Source organism: Microcebus murinus, chromosome 5 (assembly GCF_040939455.1).
Source record: "Microcebus murinus isolate Inina chromosome 5, M.murinus_Inina_mat1.0, whole genome shotgun sequence".
NCBI classification, from domain to species: Eukaryota; Metazoa; Chordata; class Mammalia; order Primates; family Cheirogaleidae; genus Microcebus; species Microcebus murinus.
Genome location: NC_134108.1, coordinates 89,042,056 through 89,054,684, shown reverse-complemented (window position 1 = coordinate 89,054,684; position 12,629 = coordinate 89,042,056). Strand labels below are relative to the sequence as shown.

Below are 12,629 nucleotides of genomic sequence, written 5' to 3'. Positions count from 1 at the left end.
ATAGTTCTTTCAGGTTGTAGAGGAAATGCTACAAATGTTTAATGCTAAAAAATCTTGTTATGATAGTGTATTGCTTTCTTGGAAGGCTGTTAACTGATTTAGTTTAGTTTTGGTTTAGATTTAGTTTTGCTCAAAGCAGGAATTTGAAAAGCTTTAACTATGAAACATAGACATATACTTTCATTTTTATCAATGAATGAAATTGCACAGTTTCAAGTTCTTGGATTTGTCACACATTCAATAAATACTTATTAAAAAACATCTGTTATGTTGCAAGTGTTGGGGATGTAGCTGCCCCTCACAGTCCAGTGGATGTAAGTAGTAAAACTACATTAGCTCAGAGAGAAATTTCAGAAGAAACGATGGAGCCAGCAGTCCCTAAAATGAAGTTCACATTCTGTCAGCAAAATGTTAGCAGATGGGTTTGCCACTTTAAAGAGCTTTGGAATAGCTTTATTACTTCATCTCCTTAACGTGAAGAGATACATGTTCTTTTTGAAATGCTAATTGTTTTAAAAGCTAAAAACAAAACCTTTGGAAAACTCAAAATCTTCCTTGAAATAATTTTGCTCAGAGCATTGATCCCTGGTTTAGGAGTCAGTCTTGCCAGAGATTCAAACTTGAAAGTAAGTTGGAAGGAGGTGTGAATGAGGAAAGATTCAAATCACTGAGCCCAGCTGGGCTTGGTGGCTCACACCTGTAATCCTAGCACTCTGGGAAGCTGAGGTGGGAGGATCGCTTGAGGTCAGGAGTTCAGGACCAGCCTGAGCAAGAGCCAGACCCTGTCTCTACTAAAAAAAAATAGAAAGAAATTAATTGGCCAACTAAAAATGTATAGAAAAAATTAGCCAGGCATGGTGGTGCGTGTCTGTAGTCCCAGCTACTCGGGAGGCTGAGGCAAGAGGATCACTTGAGTCCAGGAGTTTGAGGTTGCTGTCAGCTAGGCTGACGCCATGGCACTCTACCCTGGGCAACAGAGTCAGACTCTGTCTCAAAAAAAAAAAAAAAAAAAACCAAACTAAAACCACTGAGCACATGTGTTCTAGAAATTGAGCTATGGCAAATTTCTACCTGATTATGTTCCCATTGTGTCTTGTGGAATTGGCAGAAGCTGTGTAGGCAGGCACTCATGCTATGCCTAGTGTTTCAGTAATGCAACCGCAAAGGAATATTTTAAGAAAATTTCTGGTGAAAGACCATTATAATAACTTTAGCCTGAGAGCCTAAGAGAATTATTAGATGATTTTAATTATGGGAGTGATTCATGCTCATTTTGAAAATTTCACTCTAACCTTGGTATAGAGAATAAATTATGGAAAGGTCAAGAATGGAGGCAGAAATAACAGTGGAGATGTATTAACAGTTTAGGAAAAAGGAAATGAAGGCAGAGGTTACAATGAAGGGGTAGAGTTGAAACAATGTTTCCTATATGGAATGAACAGATGTTTAGAAATATTTTGCTGTTACTGAGGTGTTTTTATTTGCTTTTGTTTAGAAAAGACAGTTTGATTAGAAAGCATACTCTTATTGATTGACAAAAGTGACTGAAAAAGCCCAGTCTGCTCTGTTTTCAGAGAATTGACTTTTGGAATATCTAGATGAATCATTTTAATCTTTTTAGACTATAGCTTTGGTTCCGAGACATGAAATGGCTTGAACAATGAAAGTGACATTTTGTAACGTGATTTGACATTAACAGATACAGAGAGTATTAAAGTGCTTTGTTTATAAAACTTGATAACCTTGATAACATTTTATATGTTATAAAATACTAGACTTAACATTTCTCAAGAATACTGAAAGTCTGGTTGTGCTAAAATTGCAGCAGACTAATTGTCTCACTTTATCATATTTTAAATTAGTCAATAACTTTGTTGATATATGTTGGCTATTGGACAAAATTGGGAAAGTTTCTCCAGTATTATTAAATATAACAAAAATGACTTCATATGTAGCATTTTGGTCAACATTTTTTTCACAAATATACTTATTAGATATTTTTAAATGATTTTATTTTTATTTGCATAATATTAAAAATTAGGTTTGCTGAGTTAAATGTCTGTTTTCTATTATCAGGAAATTTTAAATAATATAAAAAAAACTAGAGACAGAGGATATCTTGTATATAACCAAAAGATATCTTTCAGTTTGTGGCTTAAGGTTCTCTTTCATGAATTGTCAAATGATTGATTAGTAGGATACAAGAACTATTTTGATCATAATTGAATCCAGGAGAGATTTATTTTTTATTTTTGTTTTGATGTTTTAAGTTTACCTCAAGCTATCTGATTACTTTGAATGAATGTCTTTAATTTCTTTGTGTCAAATTCTTATAAGAGAGCATTCTCTTAAGAACAGAGAGGAAAATAGAGATATGTAGAGGTAACATTATTACAATAAAATATATCAGAAGCTCACATTTTCATGATATTCTTAAATACTGTGCATCACGTTGACAGACTAAGGCCTTGGCTCTCATTTTTTATTTCCTAGGTCAATTTGAGGTCATATCTCAATATTAAATACTTTGGATTGCTTTTGTATACTTAATGGATGTTCTTGGTTCCTTATAGTAATGTGGTTGTCAAAATGAAGGAATACACACACGCACATCTGCACATAACCAAGGTCACGGTGCTTTAGCTATAAATGAAAGTCCCTTTCCCCAGTTTCTTCATCATCTTGGGATTCAGTGCTATAAGGTTGGCTGTTATACATTGAACATTCAGAAATTTTTTCATTTTTATTTACAAATATAATATTTTCATGAGTAGAGGCTTTTTCATGAACTTGGATGGATACTCCTCATATTCTTCTTATTCTTTGTTTGGCTTACCTTTTTCTTCTAAACTCAGTGGCATACCCTGTGTCCTTAGAGTCATATAAGGGGCTTTAAATCATATATATAGCTCTTTATATACTTTTTTGATTTTAAAAAAGAGATACATTTTCTTACATTTTAAGTATGACTTCCCTATCTCTCCCCCTGCCCCTGTTTTGCATTGTTCAGTGTTTGGCCTTTGCTGTTTTTATTAACTCTCTTCTCTGCTTTTAGTTAACGGCCAGGTCCTTGCCTACTGTGCAGTCTGATGAAAGACTTCAGCCTCTGCTCAACCGCCTCAGGTAATATAAAGCCACAGTCTTGTTATGCTTATAAATCCAAGTGCATTAAAGTGACTAAAGTATGTCAAAGTGGTTAAAACCCCTTTAATTACTAAAAACTTGAAAAAAAATTTTTCTTGCTTTAATTCTGTTATTCAAACTGAAGCTCTTAATACAATATACTTGTTACCCTTAGCATTAGAGTAACATATCACATATGGCCAAAAAGCTCTTTTAATTCAACAACAACCTGCAGAACTACTTGTTAAGTTAAAATTAGTAGAGATGTTGAACTTTACAGAAAGATCTCAAATGAGCTGTTAAATACAAAGCTAAGACATACTTTTATTGGGGATAGATGAAATGGGTGAAATTTTGTTTTTTAATAATTATTTAAAAAAAGAAAGAAAATAGAGAAGAAAAGGAAAAACCCATCATTACTACTCAAAAGTAATATTTCTCCCCTCTATGCTTTTAAAATCCAGTGTTGAAATGATAGTTTATGATTTACTAGTTTTTCCATTTTTTATAAACATTATAAGATTTTTTTCCTATTATTAAAATCTTTCTAAAAACATTATTGTTAGTGACTACATGATAATTTCTTGTATGGCTATACTATTCATCTCCGTTTGGAAGGCATTTACACCATTTCCAATTCTTTTCCCTAGCATAAATAGTATTGTATATAAACCTTTATCTGTGTTTTAGATCATTTCCTTGGGATAGTTTTTCAGAATTAGAATTACTTTTTCAAAGGATGTGATCCATTTTACAGATTTAAGTGTACGTGTGTGCATATATTAAATATATATGTGTATATATATTTTTCTTTTTCAAAAGCAAAACCTCATTCTACTTATACTATCATATCATATAAGACTGCCATGTTATTATACACTGGACAAGATAGGGCAGCCAAAACAGTTGCTAATAGGTTAGTCATAGAGATACTATTGTGATCATGTGCATTTCTTTGATTATTATTAAGAATGATTTTTAGACATTTTATTATCCATTCTTATTTTGGAGTGGGATTAACTATCCATATTCTTTGTTCACTTATTGGTATCATCTCCTGATTTTATTTGGTCTCATGGGCTTTAGATGTAAAGGATAGTAACTCTTTATTGTATTTGTTACAAACTTTTAAAAAATTTTTTTTTATTCCTGCATATTATAGGGGTACAGATTTTAAGGTTTCAATAAATGCCCTTCCCCCCTTCCCCCACAAGTCTGAGTTTCCAGCATGACCATCCCCCAGATGGTGCACATTTCACTCATTTTGTATGTATATAGCTGCCCCCCCTCCTACCTGCCCAATACCCTATTACTGTAGTACCTATGTGCTCACTTAGGTGCTGCTCAGTTAATACCAGTTTGCTGGTGAGTATATGTGGTGCTTGTTTTTCCATTCTTGAGATACTTCACTTAGTAGTATGGGTTCCAGCTCTAACCAGGAAAATATAAGATGTGCTATATCACCGTTGTTTCTTAGAGCTGAATAGTACTCCATGGTATACATATACCACATTTTATTAATCCATTCTTGGATTGATGGGCACTTGGGCTGTTTCCACAGCCTTGCAATTATGAATTGTGCAGCTATAAACATTCGAGTGCAGGTGTCTTTTTTTTGTGCTGCTCATATTACTTTAAAGGTGTCTTTTTTGTAGAGTGTCATTGGGTCTTTTGGGTAGATGCCCAGCAATGCCAATTTTTTTTATTATGTTGCATTCGTCAACATACATGCATTTTCAAGTTTTATGTAGTCAAGCAGCAATACTGTTTTTCTTTTATGGTTTTTAAAAGTTCTTTTTAAACTTAGAAATACTACTTCTCATTCAGAAGTTTGAATAGATTTTACTTTCTGGTATATTTTAGTTTTCTTTATTTTTCCTTTTATTCTTCCTCCTGTCTCCCCTTCCCTTTTCTTTTTCCTCTTTAGTAACTTTTTCTTCCTGGACAGCTACTTTTTAACCTGTATATAATTGCTTTGTTGGGGTGGGAGGAAAGGAGAGGGTCCAGACTAATATTTCAGCAGGGACTGAGTAGCATACACGTAATTGTTACATTTCTGCAGAGCTCTGTGTTAGTGAGTTAAGAAACCCAGTAATCATGTTTGAGTCTCTGGCCCAACCCCCCTCCTCATACCCATTTTAAGTCTGTTGGTGATTCTCTCTTGAGTATCTCTCTTTTTTTTTTTTTTTTTTTTGAGACAGAGTCTCGCTTTGTTGCTCAGGCTGGAGTGAGTGCCGTGGCGTCAGCCTAGCTCACAGCAACCTCAAACTCCTGGCTCAAGCGATCCTCCTGCCTCAGCCTCCCCAAGTAGCTGGGACTACAGGCATGCGCCACCATGCCCGGCTAATTTTTTCTATATGTATTAGTTGGCCAATTAATTTCTTTCTATTTATAGTAGAGACGGGGTCTCACTCTTGCTCAGGCTGGTTTCGAACTCCTGACCTCGAGCAATCCACCCGCCTCAGCCTCCCAGAGAGCTAGGATTACAGGCGTGAGCCACCGCGCCCGGCTTTGAGTATCTCTCTTGCTGTAATAACATCGTGTCTGTTCTCCTTGACTCCTGCTTTGCCCTTTCTAATATATTTCACATCACTGCCATATGCGATTATATTATTCCTCAGCTTAAAACCCATCTCTACCTCCCCAATTTCATTCTAGCCTGACAGATGAAGTTCTTCAGCAAAGGATCTGGCCTGACTGTCTCTTTGAACTCCTCTTTCAGCACTGGGACCCTAACTTCACTAAATGCCATGAAGTTCCTCTATTACTTGCTTGCTTACTTTTACGTCCTTGCAAATATTTTTCCTTCTGCCACTTCTGTTGTGTGTGTGTGTGTGTATTTTAGATATATATACATATAAGTTTACATATAAATATAATTTTACAAATACATATTTAAATGCATTTAATATAAATATGTGTTATATATTTAAAATATATTTAAAATGTATATAAATATGCACATGTTTTTACATATCCAAATATAGATAAAATATATTTGTGTATTCTCCCCATCTCTTATAACATGACTAACTTTTGCTTGTCCTTGTAAGATTCAGCTAAAGTGTTAGCTCCTCTGATAAAGCTTCCCTGACCATTCGGGTGCTTGCCTACCAGTCTGAATGGGATGCCTTCTATAGGTGTTTTTGTAATATCCTTTGTCTACCTCTGTATTACAGAATTTATGATATTGTTATTGTTTGTTTGCTGTCTGATTTCTCCATTATAGTGTGAGCTACTTGAGAGCTTGTAAAGTGACTTTCATGTTTGTATCTCCAGTAGCTGGGACAGAATCTAGTGCATGATAGGTATTCATTTATATATTTTGTTGAATGAATGAATACAAGTTACATTAGTGATACTTTGTTGTTTATTTCTGCAGAAAGTTTTTGTAATTTGTAAATCATATCACCAGTTTTTTTCCCCTAAAAAAAAAAAAAAAACAAAACCCACTGCTTCAAAAGGTATAAACCTAAAGGGTGGAATCTCAACTTTAGTTAATCTCACAGTTGATTCTGTGAGATAATGATGGATTTTCCTTCCTCCATCTCAGTATGGTAATTGCCAGCTAGAATTTAGATTAACTACTGACACATCTCTTGGAGTCCTTGAAACTTGCACAAACTGTACATTCGTTTAGGGCTTTTATTCTCTGTGGAGTTCACTCAGGACTGGTTGCTAGGCAACCAGGGCTAGATGCTACATGTAATATGCACCAACTGATGTTGCTTTTTTATTATTATTAAACCAAATGGTTTCTCATTTTATTACCATGTCAGAGACATCTGTATGTAGGGTGGCAGCGGATGTGCATAGTTTGACACTTCCTGTTCTGCAAAGTAACCTTGTGATATTCCTTTTAAGCATATTGAATTGTCTCTCTTGGCTGCCTAGATGTAATGTTTTTTCGTCTGTTTTCGTTTTGCTTAGGCCAAAATAGGAAAGAATATTGTTTGGGTTGAGAGATTCTAGTGATAATCTTGTTAGGAAAAAATCATCATTGATTTGCATGAACTGTGTAATTTAAATCTTATTTCGAGGGGGATGGACATTAGAAGGTTGAAACTGAGATCGTTACTAGGTCTCATTTTGTTTAGTGCCCCTCATGATGAAAGAGGAATGAAGAGTAGCATTTTAATTAAATTTGTCAATAAAACTAATTTGGAAGATGATACATATACCTGTAAAAATTGAAATAGCTCAGCCATAGGTCTGACTAAAAGAACAAAAAAATTGGAATAGCAATACAGAGAAATTGTCAAACAATTTTACAGGACTTCCATTCTCAGAGAATTAGCATAACACTTTGCCAACCTAATAATCTAGAATGTTGCTTAACCATATATATTATTTTGAGAATACAGAAGTGATGTGTCCAGGTTTTCTTAGTTGAACCCAGTTCTCTGGTTAAATTAAGCACAGAAAGACATTTTGCTTCAGTATCTTACGGCAGCACAAGTTTATTTTTATTCATTAATAGCATCCTTCCACTCATCAGTTACTGACTACCAATTATGTGCCTGGAATAAAAAATAAGACACAATCTCTGTTCTCAAGGAGTTAACAGGTTTAATTTCATTTGAGAGGCACTTGAACAAGTTACAAAATTTGTAAACTTTCAGTAAGAATTAAACACAAAATACATATTTTATTGAATCGTCTCCCACATGAAATTATTTACTTAAATAATGAGGCCATGATTTACTTTGTTTTGGTTTCCATACATTCTAGTACAGTAGTGCCTCTCAGTGGGTGCTCAGATTAGACTGAACTTTAATCTCACTTAGTTAATGATGTTCCATTAACTAAGAAGGAGAAAAAAGGAAGGAAGACAAGGGGATTAGGGAATGAATATGGTTACTTAGATGGTTTCAGTAGTTTCAGCAGTTTTAAGCTTGAGATGCCTGTGGGACAAATGTGAGGAATATTTAGTAAGTAGTAGATGAGTGAGATTTGCTAATCATCACTGTGTAGGTGGTGGCTAAAATCAGGAGAATGATTGAAATCACTTAGGGAGAGAGTATAGACAGACAAAAAAAAAGGGAAATGGCCCTGAATGGAACCCATAGAATATCAGTGTTTAAGTGACTTGTGATGGGCAGTGAGGGACATGGGGGACGAGTTAAAAGAGAAACCAGTAAAAATACCAGGGAGGAATCTTGAATGAAAAAGGAACACAACAAAAGGATAGTGGCATCAAAGATGCTAAGGGAAAGATTGCAAGAAGGAATGGTAAACACTGTAAAATGCACTAGGGAATCAGGTCAGAACTACACAGTGCCGGTTGGATTAGGCATCGGGGTGACACTGGAGGCTCAGCCTCGACATTGTATGGTAGGGGTGTGATTCTGAGTCCTTTCAGGTGTCAAGGAATACATGAGAAATGAGGCTGTGGAGATACAGTGAGTATGGGCTACTCTCGATAGAACTTAATTCTAAGGGCAGGGAAGGAAAGAAGACTTCATCCATGAGCTTCATGGTTCAAGAACGTGTTTTATTTTTACTTAAGATTGGAAAGATAAGCATATTTACAGGTTAAGGGGGAAATTAGGACTATGGGAATAAAAGGGAATAATGGAAGGAGCAAGGTTTTACAGGGATAGGAGGGGATGGGACCAAGAAATCACTGGTTGGAGTTTACAAAGTACTTTCCAACCTAGCTTTTTGGTGCATACTCAGAACAACCCAGAGAGGATGGTACATGGTCATTTATCATTACCCCTATTTCAAAGGTTGGTGATAGAGCCTCAGGAAGGTCTCATTAAGAAAACCTGATTTTTCTAATGAAAAATACTGCCCTTCCCTCCTCTCAAAAGAGATGGATGAATTATTTCATAAGACTTTACAATTTTTCAAAATTGATACTAGGAACTCAATTGGAAGAAATAAACTTCCTTGGACTTATAAAAGAATGTCGAATTCCAGAATGCTAGAGAGAATTTGTGTAAATCATAATTTCTGCTTTCCCCAAATCTCATATCATTAGATATGTTATGTAGTGAGCCTACATCTCATTGTGGCTTTCCTGTTATTCTCATGGTTATAAGTCATTATGTTTTCTAGGGTGAATTATATAATGTACTGATTTTTTAGTTTGGAGATGTATAAAGGTTTTGGGATATATTCTATCAATGTAAATTTATTGTAAATAAGAACCTTTACTATCCTAATGATGGTTCTCATGGGATAATATTTATAAAATGATATTAGGCTAGCAAGGGTATATGTTAAAGATTATTATTTCTATTTTTTATCTCACTTACAAATGTGAAGTATAAACATGTGAGACTGGACAGGAAAACTTGCAGCTCATAGTCTACATATGATAACTTGATAATTTTAATTGTGTGACTAAGATTGTTTTTTCTGTTAAAAATAATACCCGTCTCTCCACAGTGTATGCATGTTCCTCCCTCATCCCTTCACTTCAACATATGAAGTGCATAGGGGGCAACATATTATAAACCACTTTTTAATAGTTGCTCTTATTTAATGTTTTGTCCTTAATTAAAGAATAACATGTATTTGTTACACTTTTTATTCTCATTTTATTAGCATGTTTCAGCACAATTAGCAATCAAAGGTAAAACAAGCTAGTGAAGAGAAGTATTTCTTAAATACTTAGACTGTATCACATGGATTAACTTGTAATGCATCCTGAATTTGTAAGCAGCTGTTTATAATGACCTTTATTTTAAAATCATCTAAAATATTGTAAGCATATTCTTTTAGTTGGTATTATTATAGGCTACTTTTGTAAAATTCCTTCTCCTAATGCAGTACATTTCATTAATATGTGCATGTTTCTATTTATTCCTCTAAAGAATATGCTGTCACAAATTTTATATCAGACATGCAACCTCTGTAAGAAAACTTTTCCTAGTATCCATAGTTGTATGGTTCTCAGTGTTTTTAAATTAGCACTCATTTGGAAATTAGAAAATTGTGTGGGCATTCATGTGTCTATTGTGGTAAATATGAAAATAAATGCTAGAAAATGGTTTAGTAGATAGGGGCTTCCATCAATTGAGGGCTGAAATGAAAGCCTCATTAACATGGGCCACAGGCTTCGGTTGTTTGTTAGCTCTGTCCTCATCACCTGTTTCCAGTCTCTGGAACTGTTTATTTCCTTCTCTACATGCAGCAGCACAAGCTTTTAGTTCAGTGATTATTGTGAAGGTTTTCCAGGTGCCGAGTAAGATATTAGTAAATTAGAATATGTTCTTTTCCACTACTTATCGCCTTCAAATTATAATTTTTTTCATGTCTGCATGGAAAGTATTCATGCCTTCTTAGAGTTGTACTTGTCGAGAGTAAGCATTTTGTTAGAATCAGCCCATTGTAATGTTAAGGGCACTATTATATAATAGATACTCTGATTATATGCAAAGGTGCTAATAGATGTGGTCCCTTAATTCAGGAAGTTAATTTTTTCATGAAGAAAGAGGACCAAAATTTATAAACATACAGTTAACCCACACACACTCCCAAGGCTGCACTGGAATATTTGCTGCAGGTTAGTAAAGTGGCAGCAAAGAGAAAGTCTTATGAGAGGCAGTATCTGCATATGGATTATGTTACAAATTTAATGTTATTTAATGTTTTTGGTAAAATATATAATCACAACATATAAAATTTGGAAGAAAAAAAGAAATCCTACCTCCCTGATACAGCCACTGTTAAGGTTTTTTTTTTTTTTTTTTCCTTCTTTTTCTTTTTTGGGCTACATGGGCCAGGAGTCAAATCCAGGCCTCCTGCATGACAGGGAAAAATTCTACCACTGAACCATGCACGCACCTGCCAAGCTTTTGTTGTGATCTCTATGCACATTTTTATGTACTTATAATTAAAGTGGTCAAACTTCTTAAAAATTCTTTCACTTACTTAGATAGTAGAAAATTGATTTTCATGACTCTAATTTTAAATGTCTGTATAATAATCAAGGGTAGATATATCTATTTTTACTTAACCATTCCCATTTCATTGGATATTTAGACTTTTTTGGTTGAATAAACCTGTGAATAAAAATTGTAGAATATAAGAAGTTTTTATACAATCAGGCAGAGTAAACTGGGGGAAAGAAATGCTGTAATAACTTTGTGAAGAAGGAATTGCAGCATAGATATCTTCCAGCAGATGGAGATAAGAACAAAGAACAGCAGCAAGCGAGGTGGTATATAGCTTTGAAGATACAGGGGAGTTCATTAGTCTAAAGTTGTCATGTTGCCCAGGTGAGAAAGTGGCAGAGTTCTTAATAGGTAAACCAGTGACTTGGAAAAAGTCGGAATTCAGGAAGCTGAATTTTAAACCTTAAAAGTGTGTCTTGCTTTGAACCTTTATAGCCATGTTATCAAACTGTCCTTTATAATTCAAAAAATTGCACACATGTTAATATGTCTATATGTAAGTATAATAAATACATGTGTATATAAATATCCCTCGTATTTAGAAATGATACTAGCATTTTGTATATGGGTAAAATAAAAAGTGGTGAGTGTATTAGTTTTCTCTTACAGCCATAACAACCACAAATTTAGTTGATTAAAACAATGCCCGTTTATTATCTCACAGTTCTACAGGTTAGAAATCCGACATGGGTCTCATCAGGCCAAAATCAAGGTGTTAGCACGGGTTGTGTTCCTTATAACAGGTTCTGCAGAAGAATCTGCTTCCAAGCTTATTTATGTTATTGCCAAATTTAGTTCTTTGCAGTTGTACGCCGGGGATCCTCTTTTTCGTGCTGGCTGTCAGCTGGGGCCTGGTCTTTGTTCCTGAAGCTGCCTACTTTCCTTCTCATTCTTTCCATGAGCTCCTAGAGGCCTCTGTGGTCCCTGTGCATGGGACCCATCTCCAAGCCTTCCCATTCTTCACATATCTCTAACTTCTGCTGCTGCTGCTTCACTCTGCCTCCAACCTGAGAAAGATTTCTGCTTTTGAGGGCCCATGGTATTCCATCAGACCACAGGGATATCCAGGATAATGTCTTCATTAATTAATGCCTTAACCTTAATTATATGTGCGAAGCCCCGTTTGCCATGTAACCTAATATATCGTAGGATTAGAGTATGGACATACTCTTGGAGGGCCATCAATTTAGCCTGTTACAGTGGAGCTTTTCTTTGGGGGTGGGAGTGAAGGGTGAGAACAGTTTTTTTCCATCACTTTTCATCAGTTTTACAAGTAATTCATCACTCTTATGCAGAATACTGAAGTTTCCTGGGGTTTTGTAGTTAGTTTACTTCACTAGCTTAACATGTCTTCAAGTTGGAAAAAGGGTTAAAAAATGATTTCTTAACAGCCATATAAATAAGTTACTAATTTCCTTTTTAATGATAGAGAAAGAAGATAGAAAAACCTTTCCTGTCTCATCAACCAGCTACCTAACCAAGGCAAATATGTATCTTTGTCAATAGTAGACTTTGTAATGTGACTTACGGCAGTATGATACTTTGTGTGACAGCTATTTAGTAATACATGCTCATATACCTTTTAGTATTCTAATAGTT

At 34.9% G+C, this 12,629-nt stretch overlaps 1 protein-coding gene across 1 annotated transcript in view; it reads left to right on the top strand.

Moving 5' to 3' along the window:
* Positions 1 to 12,629, top strand: part of PRIM2 (DNA primase subunit 2) — a 278,889-nt gene that overhangs the window by 149,919 nt on the left and 116,341 nt on the right. Inside the window, exon 8 of the mRNA XM_076003253.1 lies at positions 3,056 to 3,123. Coding sequence (XP_075859368.1) covers positions 3,056 to 3,123 — 68 coding nt within the window. The remainder of the gene's footprint in view (positions 1 to 3,055; positions 3,124 to 12,629) is intronic.